This window comes from Augochlora pura, chromosome 5 (assembly GCF_028453695.1).
Source record: "Augochlora pura isolate Apur16 chromosome 5, APUR_v2.2.1, whole genome shotgun sequence".
Classification (NCBI taxonomy): domain Eukaryota; kingdom Metazoa; phylum Arthropoda; class Insecta; order Hymenoptera; family Halictidae; genus Augochlora; species Augochlora pura.
In genome coordinates, this window is record NC_135776.1 from 2,303,305 (window position 1) to 2,315,145 (window position 11,841).

The window sequence follows — 11,841 nt, forward strand, 5'->3', positions numbered from 1 at the left end:
GTGTCGACCAATGAAATATTTTTCCAACCAATCCTTCCGAAACCCCAAATGTCACCAAACTACATTTATACCTCTTATCTATATCCAGATTTGTGTGTATATAATAATAGTGCGTATCATGTCGGCATCGACCAGAATCACTGTTAACACAATATTAACCTAACTATATTTGATTTTCGTACGATTTCGATTGATAGAATCTTCTAAAATTAAGTAGTTCCTTTGTCTAGTGATATGACAATATATTTTTTTATCGAAACTTTTCCAGAGCTTTTTATGGTGCTACCCACGCCACGGTTAAATGCTGAACTATTGCTAACCGAAATCGTGTGAACGTAGCATATCTCAATGAATCGGTAACGTAAATAAACGAATTAAAAACGTCTTGCTAACTACTTAGTGTTGTATCAATTTTATATTCTACGTTACATGTATATTTTAAACATATATATGTATAAGCATTTAGAATTACCAATCAATATGTAACTCGTGAAACTTTTCGAGAGGTTATAATTTGCTAATCAGCTTCGTTTTCCAAACTTCCATTATTACTAATAAGTACGTGGTGTTGTAATACTAATTTTCTTTAAACAACATCAGATTTATTCGTAATCGTTTCGATAATCAATGGTCTGGTTGAATAAAGGTTTCCAATAGTCACTTGTCTCTTAATCATGTCTAGCGCTTCTTTTCCTTTTTCGTGTTGTTTGGCAATTTCTGCTTGACCTACGAGTCTTTTATTTTCTTGAAATTCATGCCGAATTTTACGCAAAGCATACGTCCTATATGAAAAGCAAAAAAAAGACAGGTGTATAGTACTCTGTGCGAGCAGTATAATCGGTTTGCCTTTATTTCAATATTAATAAGTTAACAGTAAATTGCCATTAGAAATATTAAACAGAATAACCTCTTAAATTACGATCTTGGCTACGTTTATTGAAGGTCGCACTCACCGATAAATGTATGAATTCCATTTTTTGCTTTCTCGAATTAAATTTCGGTAAAGACTCAAGACTGCATTTCGATTATTAGCCATCGTTTACAATACATCATAGGTTAGATAAAGCAATTGTTGTTTGACTCTTAGGTCATGTTCTAACCATGGATGGTGGCGCCTCTTTTGTAGAAAAAATGAAACTCTGTTCAGAGTCTGCACACCGCCAATTAATAAATGGCAAAATGCTGAAACTGCTAGCCAAACAGTGGCGTTGCTTGTTGTGATAACTAGAAGTTCTTTCCAGAGTTTGTACAGCGACAGTTAGTAAGTGATTAAACGCTGAAACCGATAGTCAAAATCGAGCTTTATTTTTTCTCTGAAAGAGGTATCTCAATTATGGCAGAATCAGAGATCATCTAGGTCCCTACATTTCAGGAACGATTCAATGCTAGGACAGATACAGATTATTTTTATAGAATGATTCAGAATATGCCAGTCTATCGAAATTGAACATAAAAATTGACCATTATATTTAAAAAAGCAAAGTTCTACATTTCCTCTATGCCTCTACTTGCAGGAACTCACTCCACCTATTCCTCATATCTACAAACATTCTTTACGTAATAAGATTATTACAGTGTTTTGATGCCGAATTTGTTACTAATTAAATACATTATTTTAGTGAGATATTTCTCCATAATTGGCGTCTAAGGAAGACAGATACTTAAAAGATAATTGCAAGTTAACCTTCTATAGAATGCTACCAAGGTTAATAAATTGTTAACTGTCTATAAAAAATTATTGAATGCATATGATCACAGGTGTTTGCGTGTGGTATTTTAAAAATTATTTTGCAGGTGTAGAACCTGTGCGATAATGAAATTTAATTATATAAGATTATTAATACGCCGAACTTTATCAACCAATGCTAAGGTGCAAGTACAAAATGAAATAACTTTACTTGGTCATAATTATCCAAAAGACGAATGGACAAACATACCCCCGAATATTATTTCCAAAGTGGGAAGAAACCTGCACGTTACTCAGTATCATCCCCTATCTCATATTCGCCAGCGCATTGTTAATTACTTTTATACACAATTAAACAATCGCAGTAGAAACGTAACATTTAGCGTTTACGACAATATATCTCCTATTGTGACAACAGCCCAACATTTTGACTCTCTTCTTGTACCAAAGGACCATCCAAGTAGAAAAAAAATAGATAGTTATTATATAAATCAAGATACTTTGTTGCGAGCCCATACTACAGCACACCAAGTTGAACTAATCTCTATGGGATTGAATAATTTTCTTGTCATTGGAGATGTTTATCGCAGGGATGAAATAGATGAAGTACATTATCCCGTTTTTCATCAAGTTGATGCTGTTAAATTGTGTACAAAAGCGGAAGTTTTCCAAGACTCAAAGACTGCGAATGAGTTAAGTCTGTTTGAACACAGGGGAATAGAAAATCATGAAAAGCAAGGATGTCATACATTAGAAGCTGTTAAAATAATGGAGTATAATTTAAAGAAAACTTTGACTGGACTAGTACAGACTCTTTTTGGTCAAAGTATGATGCTTCTAATGATACAACTTTGATATGCTTATCAAACATTTCTGAAATATAGATCTGAATGTTTATTTATAGATGTTCATTTGAAATGGGTGGAACAATATTTTCCTTTTACCCATCCATCATGGGAATTAGAGGTGTATGTCAATGATCGATGGCTAGAACTATTAGGATGTGGAATTATGCGCCAAGAAATTCTGCAAAATGGAGGAGCGGGAGAACGTATTGGATGGGCCTTTGGTTTGGGTTTAGAAAGATTAGCAATGTGTTTATACAACATTCCTGATATTAGATTATTTTGGAGCAACGATACTGGTTTCTTGAACCAATTTAAATTCGAAGATGTTAATACTGTAGTTGAATATAAGGTAAAAAAGAAATGTATTTTAAATGTTGAAAGCAACCATTGCTTTAGAAAAGAAAACTAATGTTATCTTTTTTTTAGCCTATTAGTGTTTATCCACAATGCAAAAATGATATAAGCTTTTGGTTACCTAAAGACGGGAGTTATTCGTCAAATGATTTTTACGACATTGTACGAGATGTTGCTGGCGATATAGTAGAACAAATTATATTGAAGGATATATACTCTTGCCCTAAAACGGCTCAAGTGTCACATTGTTACACTATAGTGTACAGGCATATGGAAAGAACATTAACAAAACAAGAAGTCAATCTTATTCATGATAAAATAAAGGATTTCGTTACTACGAAATTACATGTTAGAGTTAGATAAATAATCATAATAAATATGTTTGAAAATGTAAGCTGGTTTGCCAATATCACCTAAATACCATAACATTGGGCACTAGTAAATAATACTAATTAATAATATTATACAAAAATAGAAGACTTCGTCAGATGAAGCAATATATTGTTTTATTTGCACATAAATTAATTACAAATATGTGATTAGGTCAAATAATATTCGTCTAAGAAAAGTATATCGTCTATGATACAGTACGCTTCGTTAACATTGCAACTAACAATACTTATAACTAACTCTACACGTTTACAGTATACACATGAATATAAAAAAAGGTATTCTTTTTTAATATATGCTTATGTATTCACAATAAATTTATTATAATTACATTTTGCTTTGAAAGTAACACTCGTATTCAAAATATAAAAGAAATATCCCAATAGGAATATGACATAAATAAATATATTTGTCAGTGCTTAATTTATTTGAAAAGAGCGATTGGATTTTAAATTAAAATTTAGAAATATCAAGCTAGAAATCGCATTTTTCTCGCTTTTTTAATGCTTCAAAATTTATAACTTAACATAAAACAATACTGTGAATGGTACGATCGAAAATAGATGATAAATATTGTATGAACCTGAATTAAATGCAGTGTCTTGCACGAACACATTTTAAGGAAGAGAAAATCTTTATTGTTTTTATAGAAGAGCGTTAGCGAAGTAGGCAACTAAAAAGTATGAAATCAAAGTTGGAAGTTTCTATTTACAGTTATAAAAATTTCAATGCATTTTAAGCGAAAATTGAATAAATAAAGAACATTTTACAATAAATTTATTCTTTAATAAAGTAACGGAATAATGTAGTTAGTTAATAGGAAATATAAAAAGAAAAGTTAATGCTATTAGATTCATCGATTTGGTCCAGTCGAAACGCTCAGTAGTATACCGATATACTAAAAATTCGAAAGTTGTTTTCACAATTACAGTTTCTCATTCAAGTTATAGAATCTTTGTTAATCAATTGGACTTAGGATAGTTAGAAAAATACTGAGAATATTTGCAGATTGGAAGTTCACTTGAATGATACTGAGCAACGGACTCGGTTCAGGAATCAGAAACAGGAAATTGCAACTGATAATTTCGTCTCTGTATTATCTCGTCTTGAGAATACGAATACAAAAACACATGTTTATAACTCTTCATATGAATGATTTTAAGAAAATACGATTTCTGTACGCACAACTTAAGATAATTTCGTATAACTAGGAGGCGAGAATTTTTTTCGTAAGAATTTCAAAATGTACAACGGCATGCACGAAATTAAAGTTATTAACAATACTTTCCACAAGAAGTCTGTAGTCTTGATGAACTCGGCATCTGTATAAAAATAGAAGTAAATGATTACATATATTTCTACGGAGGTCTTATTATCGACGTTGAATACGCTAAAGTGACGTAAATAGAACAACACGTACCAAAGTAGTCCCTTAGAACGACTAGAGATAACAGATAAAGCGCCAAGGAAAAGATCTCTGCAAGAATCATAATGTAATGCCATGTTCTGATCGTCAAAGCTACCATAATTAATTCCGTTAAAACGAGCGCTGTAAAACTGATGGCCACTATGTGAATAAATTCATCTTCGAACATTATAAGTGCACCATACATTATAACTCCCCCTGAAAATTCACCCCTCGATTAATTATTAATTCTTCTGCTGAAAGAAATCGCCGTTAATCGATGGAAATCTTTAATACAACAACCTTGATATATGCTTATTAAAATCCACATGAAAAATGTCTTGTAGGACAATGATCGCCCTTTACTAAGTTCTTTATATAACTCTGGATAGGTGAGTGCAATTCTTCCAGACACGTCTTTGTCCAATACCAAAGAAAACACTGGAAACATCGTATATATTGTTCCGTACCTAGGAAATTAAATAAATCATTTTCGTATTGTATTCTCGACGGTGAATTGTTTTACGCAAGTACTTGTTTAAGAGATAAACTTACCCCACCATTAAAAATCCCTGATACAAGGATACTGATGATAAATAAAAGACCGCAGAAAATACAGCTTGCATAGTTGAAATGATTAAGCCTCGATGAATAACGAATTGGCTCAGAGCAGCGGATCGCTTATAACTTCTTCGCCCGTGTACCAGCAACAGAGTGGCTAAGTGACTAAACTGGGAAATAGAGAAATCCGCGGCCAAAGAAGCCTGTCTTCCTTCAAGTCCTTCAAGACCTATACCTATAAATCAAACTTATATAGGTTAAATAAAATGTAAATGACAATGAGAATAATAGTAGCAGAAATAATTTACCAGCGTCTGCAGCTTGTATCATAGACACATCGTTTCCGCCGTCCCCAACAGCTGCGGTTCTTTTTTCGGTATGTCTTTGAATCAGACTAACCACATCAGCCTTTTGCGTCGGGGAACATCGACAGCACACTACGGCGGGTGAGCCGCATGCCAATTCCAAAAACTCTTGTTCGTAATATTGCAAACATACTTCCAGGGAATCGCCGCTGATTACTAAGGCACAGTCTTGCTTTTTGCGAAATGTATTTAATTCCAAATGTGCATCGGTTCGAGTTACCACAGATTTGAAAACGTGAAGACCTTGGGTTCGTGAAACCAAACATGAAGATTTCGCTATACATGTCGCCGTTTCTAATTTGTCTCCTGTCAGCATCCATATCTAAAGTTTACCGAATCGTCAGTGAAATGGGGAACAACAATTGAATTTTGGAAAATACGATATTTTAAATCCGCTCACTTTGATCCCAGCATTTCTTAAAAGTTCTAACGTTGGCCTCACTCTATCTTGCAATCTATCCTCGACTCCGGTTACGCACAGTAATTCCATTTCCCTTTCTAAACTTTCAATAGCCGCGGCGATTCGAGAAACACGATTACTGACGCTTAATCTTGCTGCGTAATACCTAAATTGAAGTATTAGCTACTTAATATCTAGTATATTTCTTTAAGTATGTATCTAAGATGTATGATGTATACCTTGCTTCGAAATCGACATACTGTTCCTCAGTTAAATTCTTTTTAGCGACAACAAGCGTCCTTAAACCCTCGCGAGCCATGTTACCGCATTCTTCTTCCAGCCAATCGTTATATTGCACTATTCCGGACATCACTACGTCGGCTCCTTTCAAATAAAATATTATCTCAGAGCTAGATTCTTCTTTCACTATTATGCCCATTCGTTTGGTTTCCGACGTGAATGGGAATATTTGTAAAATTGTATAGTTTAAAATTTTCCCATTTGGAGCTTTCAGTTGCATAAAGTTTAAGTCTCGTTTTATCAAGGCTAATCCCATTTCCTCCGTCCATTTTACTAAGGCTACTTCGTCCGGACTGGAAGCTTGATAATTTCGTTTTTGTTCTGGTAAATAGTAATGTTGATCGGCTTCCGTTTGACTAAAAAAGCAAGGAAATGAATGTGGAGTGACCGCGGGTTATACCAGTCTCTTTCCTTCCTCTTAAAGTTACCTTTGAATAGAACCAGTATCTTCTGTCTCTCCTGTTTGCACGCTAACTGTATCCAAGTTTGTCGATTTGGTTATTTCATCGTAAACCGGCGTTACATTATGACACAATGCCAAAGCGTGTACTGCATCGTATATTCTGGTACTCTCAGATCTTCTCACTTTGCCGCTGTGCGCGGTCGCCGATGGTTTCATAGGAGAGGTCTCCGAATTGGAAGAATAGCATGCTTTCAACACGTTTGTAACTTCGTCGAACGTTTCTTGACCGTAAGAAATCATGCCCAGATGTATCTTTTTGAAAACCATTTTGTTCTGTGTCAATGTGCCAGTTTTGTCGCTTAACAAATACGAAATGCGACCAAGTTCCTCTGGAATGGTGGTCGTTCTGACAACCGTTCCGCTAATCTCTTTGTCTCTTTGTATGCACCAGGCATAAAAGGCTTTCCCCATATCTAAATTCACTCTTAAACTAATCGGTATTATATAAGAAAACAAAAGAACGAAACGGAACATGTAACGATACCACGGCCCGTTGAATCCCTTTAAGGACATCATTACTAGAGCAAGTCCGATGACAGCACAGAACAAGACCTAGAAAATTTCAATTGAACGATCATGTAACTTGTATATCTCCAATTATAATTTCGCGAGGTTTCATTAAGATGAATACCTTGGTCAACTGATTTATTTCTTGATCTAACAAGCCGACTTTTGATCGCGGTGCTGAATGGTTCATGAGAGATCGGGTTTCCTGACCTGTGTACACAACCACGCCAAGAGCCGAACCCGATGCAATAGCTGTGTTTGCCCATAATGTATTGTCAACACCTAAACTTTCTTCGCTGCTGTATCCATCATACTGTAATGAACATTCCAATGAAATAAGTGTGATATGCAGCACACATGAAAACAATCGTAAAAGAATAATGTGCTCACTCTTGTGAACGTTCCGATAAAGCTGTGAATGTCTTTCTGCGGTTTCTCGACATATATACTCGCTTTTATATCAAACAGCTGGGAATTGCTCTCCAATTTTTGTGTCACCGGTACAGCTAATCGTAACTTCCAATCTGTTTCTCCATCTAACTGATCGGTTCGCACGAAACACGCGCCTGCTTTCTCGGTCGTGCGCAATAGAACCAAATCTGCTGGGACTCTCTGACCTTTTTCAACGATCACCTTGGAATGGGCAAAGAAAAGACATTTCATGTACAATATGCACAATTCGTTCAATCGGTTTCATCTGGTTTGGATTTCTTACCAGATCGCCTACTCGTAGTTTAGAACTAGGAACCAACTCTGGCAGTTCAAAACCTTTGACAAGTCTGTAATATTTTTGCGCGTTCACTTCTTTATCTCGTTTGTAGCGTCTGAAATCGTCAATCGCTTCTCGACAAATGGTAACGGATAACACGAAACACAATGGTCCCCAGTACGTGTACAAATATCCTATCCGAATATCTGGTAGAAACTGAGATATTGCCATAAGCAAAAAGTAGAGATTGAGGAAAAATTTAAATTGTTGAAAGAGAACCTAAAATATGAGGAAAAGAGACATTAATATATGGGATTCTAATTTGGTACTACAGATCAATACATGCTGTGTAATCTTACCATGGGCAAAAATGTGACCACATTATATTTCTGATTTCGTATAACATTAGTGGGAAACTTTTCGTGCATTGGTTGACCGATTTGAATAATCCTTGCTCTTAATTCTCGTTCTCTGCAACATCTCCTCCACATCCAAGTACAGCATCTGTTGAAGCAATTGGAAAAAATAAATGAGTAACCGGACATCAAATAATCAATATACATATATGATGCATTATTTTCTCGCCTACGCGAACGGTATAATAATCGAATCGATTATAAGGACGATGCAACGAAATCTACATCTTTCTTCACGTACGCTCGTAACACGTATCGAATTTCGAAATCGTCGAGAAAAACAACAGAAAAACGATTAATATTGGTTCGAACGCTATAATAGATGTCAAGAAAGGGACAAAAGATTTTTTTTTTAGTAAATGCAAGATGTACGTCACCTTGTCCACGAATTGTCATTTCGCGGTTTTGATATCAACGGGATATCTTCCTTCGACAGCCTTATAACATTGCTTTGCGTCTCCATTTAAATATCCCTTCGTTGCAAATCATATAAGATAATTGTATCGCGTATCTTTTACACCAAGAAATATTCGCTCGAAAATACGTATCGACAATAATGAACGCGGCTGTGTTGTGACATCATAACATTATCCACGAAGCACACGCTTACAAGACGAATTCGATCGGGGGCACTATTGCTGCAGCTGCAGTTGCGGTAAAATCGAGATACACTCACCCCGACGTTTTTCTCCAAATTTTCTGCAAAAATCTATTCACGGATCCGTAAACATAAGCTTTAGGTAGCACGTTTAACGAAAAACAAATCATATTTGTTAATTGCGATGTTGACTACAATATTTTTTAGAGTCGATCGTTCCACAGTTTTCTTAATCGCGCAATATTTTAATTCCCAGGCACAATCAACGTGTCCACTTTTCACGGAAAGACGATTTATTTATACAGAGAGCCGCGATTTATAAGTTTACTCTGTTTGCTCATTCGTTGGGTTTACAGTTTATGTACATCGTTTGTCACGTTGGCTGCCATTGCAGCGAACAGTTCGTCATTAGACGTCTAACACATATGCAATGTATTTTCGTATATGCGTGTTTGTGTGTGTTCGTGCGTATTTATATGTATCTTACATATGCCTATATGCTTGCACATGTAACCTGTTATATTCGTATATAGTGCATACATATGTTACGTCGAACGACGCAAATCGTTGCGCGTACGTATAATTCCTTTGGTCGAATTATCGCTTCCAACGTTAACGGCAAACTTACCCGCAAAGGAAATTCTTCAAGAATAAGGAACAGTCGTTGATTCGCCGTCTCCTCGAAGTCAGGAGCCGTATGCTGTCTTCGGAGGGTTGAAGAAGATAGTCGGTTTCTTCGTCCATTTCAAAATCCCGCTCGTCCGAGCTCAAGCGTAAAGGCATCTCCTCTAACCGCATGTTCTTGACCAGTCACACGAAAAATATGTCTTAACCTTTGTACATGTGTACCACGGGGACGCACGAGTTCTATATCTATGTTACAGAATGTTAAACGGTCGTGGTATTAATTATCTATCAACGATAAAAGTTACAATTACTATGGATGCTTGTTGGACTCCTCATTACGATAATGTTGTACGTGTTAAATTAGTTGTTATCGAAACGTTACACCGTCTTAGACGTATCGTACGTGTGCAGACATCTGCGTACAATTATTTCGGAGTCTTCTTTTATTGTACGAATGGGCATGTATGACTGTACGTATACACGTACATGTGCATATCACCTTATCGAATTGTTTTTGCCGAAGTATCTGTGTATGTATTATGTATTCTCTGAGTTTCTTACAGTTAGAATTCCACGCATCTATTTCTTACTTTCTCGAGGACAGAATGTCGAAGGGCACAATGAATTGACATGCTACGGAACGATTGTTCCGTTTGTTTACCAAATTCGCACATATGTACATCTACCAGACATATGCACACACATGCAAACCTGGTTGTTAACGCGTGTGTTTGGACGCAATTATGTAGATATCACGAGACGGTTTTCGGACCGCGGTGACAAAAAGGATTCGTCGTTGCGTCTTCTGTAGGTCATATCGGTCCGAGGAAAAGAGTATGTACTTCCGGCTTCCCGGAACTATGATCGATCTTCGAACAAAACATTAATATCAAAGGTTACGATCACGGTACTCTTCGACGACTGATACGACGGTGGTGTACGCGGCCATATTGGATTACCGCGGAGTCACGTGGTCCCCTGGGAGCGCTTCCAAGCGCGCATGCTCGCGTATTTGAATTGCACATTCGTGCTTGTATACGAGCACACATTTGTCTAATATCGCGCGTCAATGGAACATCCAAACGGTATACAGAATCCATTATCGTTTAATACGTAAACATTTATTTATGCATCTTAAATGTTGAGAATCTAATTGATTTTTCGAATCGTTCATCGAGTAATCGATCGAGAGATTTAAGAAACTGTTCAGTCAGTTGATTTTACTGACTGTAGATTAACCTCAATGACACGATCGCATTTAATAGAAGATGGTCCCTGTCTTGATTTGCTCGTTCAATTAATCTTTCGAATAATTGCCCACACGACTTCTTCTCTTTTTCTCCCATGAAACCGGTCGTCAAGGAAAATCGATCGCATTTGCTCAGAACGCTTAGAATCTCTACGATGCTCGCAACGTTGTCCGCAGTCGAAATCATTTCGAGGCATAGATCCATAAAATCGGCAAACAACGGCGATGGAATACCCTTGGGAAAAATCTTTTCTGTAAACAGGTCTCTGAAAACATGGTACTATAAGTTAGAAGTTCCTCGAAAGGTTCCTGTCAATCGACTCATTTAATATTTCAATTAAATATTGTAGGTTAAACAGTTCAACCCACTTGAAGTTAACGAGATATCGAAACCTTGCCTCGCGATCTTCGATCTTTTTCCAAGCTCGTGTAAACTGTTCGCAAGTAAAGAGACTGCCATTTTTGGCTATCTCGGCATCGAGTTGTTCGTTATGGATTCGAACATTGGAATTTCGACTGTTCCCTGATTTAGAGCGATCGTTGGTCGCAACAGGGTTCCAAAGCGATCTTCCTTGGGTTTTAAACGAGCAATCGTCCCGCTGCAGTGGCCTCAGGTGTGCGGCGTTTACCTAATTGGATTCAATTGGATTCGATACGAGCTAGTTGTTAATTGGATGCGAAAATTACCATTTGCTGGAAAGCGTCGTACGTGGGTACATTTTGTTCGACCGCCCTGAGCTTCGCGTCATTTTGCAGCTTGTATAATTCGTCACTTCTAAGAGCGTCTTCGAGTTCCACATTTAAACTTGCATAATCGATCGCGAAGTCGAGTCGACTGGTTCGAATTTCTCCCGATTCTCCGCTCATTTTATTGGTTCACGAATTAACAAAAAACGTTGCTCAGCCAAGGCGCGAGCAAATACAGTGATAAAATAGTTTGAGGCATCGTTTCGGTTGCCGTG

General features: G+C 36.7%; 4 protein-coding genes across 9 annotated transcripts; 1 reads left to right on the top strand and 3 right to left on the bottom strand.

Moving 5' to 3' along the window:
* Positions 1-6: 6 nt before the first annotated feature.
* Positions 7-1,100, bottom strand: Bcn92 (LYR motif-containing protein bcn92). Its single transcript, XM_078181273.1, has 2 exons — positions 954-1,100; positions 7-782 (listed from the first exon to the last, which is right to left on the bottom strand). Exons 1-2 carry the CDS (start codon positions 1,034-1,036, stop codon positions 587-589), a joined length of 279 nt encoding a protein of 92 aa, XP_078037399.1. The 5' UTR covers positions 1,037-1,100; the 3' UTR covers positions 7-586.
* On the top strand, positions 1,058-5,153 carry Phers-m (Phenylalanyl-tRNA synthetase, mitochondrial). Of its 4 annotated transcripts, none has more exons than XM_078181267.1 (5): positions 1,058-1,557; positions 1,620-1,705; positions 1,795-2,513; positions 2,592-2,884; positions 2,962-5,153. In XM_078181267.1, exons 2-5 carry the CDS (start codon positions 1,695-1,697, stop codon positions 3,250-3,252), a joined length of 1,314 nt encoding a protein of 437 aa, XP_078037393.1. In that variant the 5' UTR covers positions 1,058-1,557; positions 1,620-1,694; the 3' UTR covers positions 3,253-5,153. The 4 variants fall into 4 exon arrangements, with proteins under 4 accessions (XP_078037393.1, XP_078037396.1, XP_078037395.1 ...); XM_078181270.1 differs by having other exon boundaries at positions 1,058-1,322; XM_078181269.1 differs by having other exon boundaries at positions 1,058-1,261.
* LOC144470290 (putative phospholipid-transporting ATPase IIB) lies at positions 3,374-10,177 on the bottom strand. 3 transcript variants are annotated; one of them, XM_078181257.1, is made up of 13 exons: positions 9,632-10,177; positions 8,349-8,493; positions 7,996-8,268; positions 7,671-7,913; positions 7,405-7,593; positions 6,739-7,325; positions 6,250-6,666; positions 6,011-6,176; positions 5,554-5,932; positions 5,240-5,480; positions 4,988-5,154; positions 4,700-4,903; positions 3,374-4,601 (listed from the first exon to the last, which is right to left on the bottom strand). In XM_078181257.1, exons 1-13 carry the CDS (start codon positions 9,799-9,801, stop codon positions 4,468-4,470), a joined length of 3,315 nt encoding a protein of 1,104 aa, XP_078037383.1. In that variant the 5' UTR covers positions 9,802-10,177; the 3' UTR covers positions 3,374-4,467. The 3 variants fall into 3 exon arrangements, with proteins under 3 accessions (XP_078037383.1, XP_078037384.1, XP_078037385.1); XM_078181258.1 differs by lacking the exon at positions 9,632-10,177 and adding an exon at positions 9,082-9,588; XM_078181259.1 differs by lacking the exon at positions 9,632-10,177 and adding an exon at positions 8,783-9,025.
* A 653-nt stretch (positions 10,178-10,830) lies between these two features.
* LOC144470297 (dynein axonemal assembly factor 19) lies at positions 10,831-11,803 on the bottom strand. The gene is made up of 3 exons (XM_078181272.1): positions 11,567-11,803; positions 11,249-11,508; positions 10,831-11,145 (listed from the first exon to the last, which is right to left on the bottom strand). Exons 1-3 carry the CDS (start codon positions 11,744-11,746, stop codon positions 10,851-10,853), a joined length of 735 nt encoding a protein of 244 aa, XP_078037398.1. The 5' UTR covers positions 11,747-11,803; the 3' UTR covers positions 10,831-10,850.
* Between the last annotated feature and the right edge of the window lie 38 nt (positions 11,804-11,841).

Excerpts from the sequence above, each read along its gene's own strand:
- LOC144470297 (XM_078181272.1), bottom strand. The coding sequence starts at position 11,746 with ATGAGCGGAGAATCGGGAGAAATTCGAACCAGTCGACTCGACTTCGCG. Across the intron at positions 11,509-11,566 it reads ACGACGCTTTCCAGCAAATG|GTAAACGCCGCACACCTGAG; the intron begins GTAATTTTCGCA and ends GAATCCAATTAG. Across the intron at positions 11,146-11,248 it reads CGATATCTCGTTAACTTCAA|AGACCTGTTTACAGAAAAGA; the intron begins GTGGGTTGAACT and ends CCATGTTTTCAG.
- LOC144470290 (XM_078181257.1), bottom strand. The coding sequence starts at position 9,801 with ATGCGGTTAGAGGAGATGCCTTTACGCTTGAGCTCGGACGAGCGGGAT. Across the intron at positions 7,594-7,670 it reads TTATCGGAACGTTCACAAGA|TATGATGGATACAGCAGCGA; the intron begins GTGAGCACATTA and ends TGTTCATTACAG. Across the intron at positions 4,602-4,699 it reads CGTTCTAAGGGACTACTTTG|ATGCCGAGTTCATCAAGACT; the intron begins GTACGTGTTGTT and ends ATTTTTATACAG.
- Bcn92 (XM_078181273.1), bottom strand. The coding sequence starts at position 1,036 with ATGGCTAATAATCGAAATGCAGTCTTGAGTCTTTACCGAAATTTAATT. Across the intron at positions 783-953 it reads TGGAATTCATACATTTATCG|GACGTATGCTTTGCGTAAAA; the intron begins GTGAGTGCGACC and ends CTTTTCATATAG.
- Phers-m (XM_078181267.1), top strand. Across the intron at positions 2,514-2,591 it reads ACAGACTCTTTTTGGTCAAA|ATGTTCATTTGAAATGGGTG; the intron begins GTATGATGCTTC and ends GTTTATTTATAG. Across the intron at positions 2,885-2,961 it reads ATACTGTAGTTGAATATAAG|CCTATTAGTGTTTATCCACA; the intron begins GTAAAAAAGAAA and ends TCTTTTTTTTAG.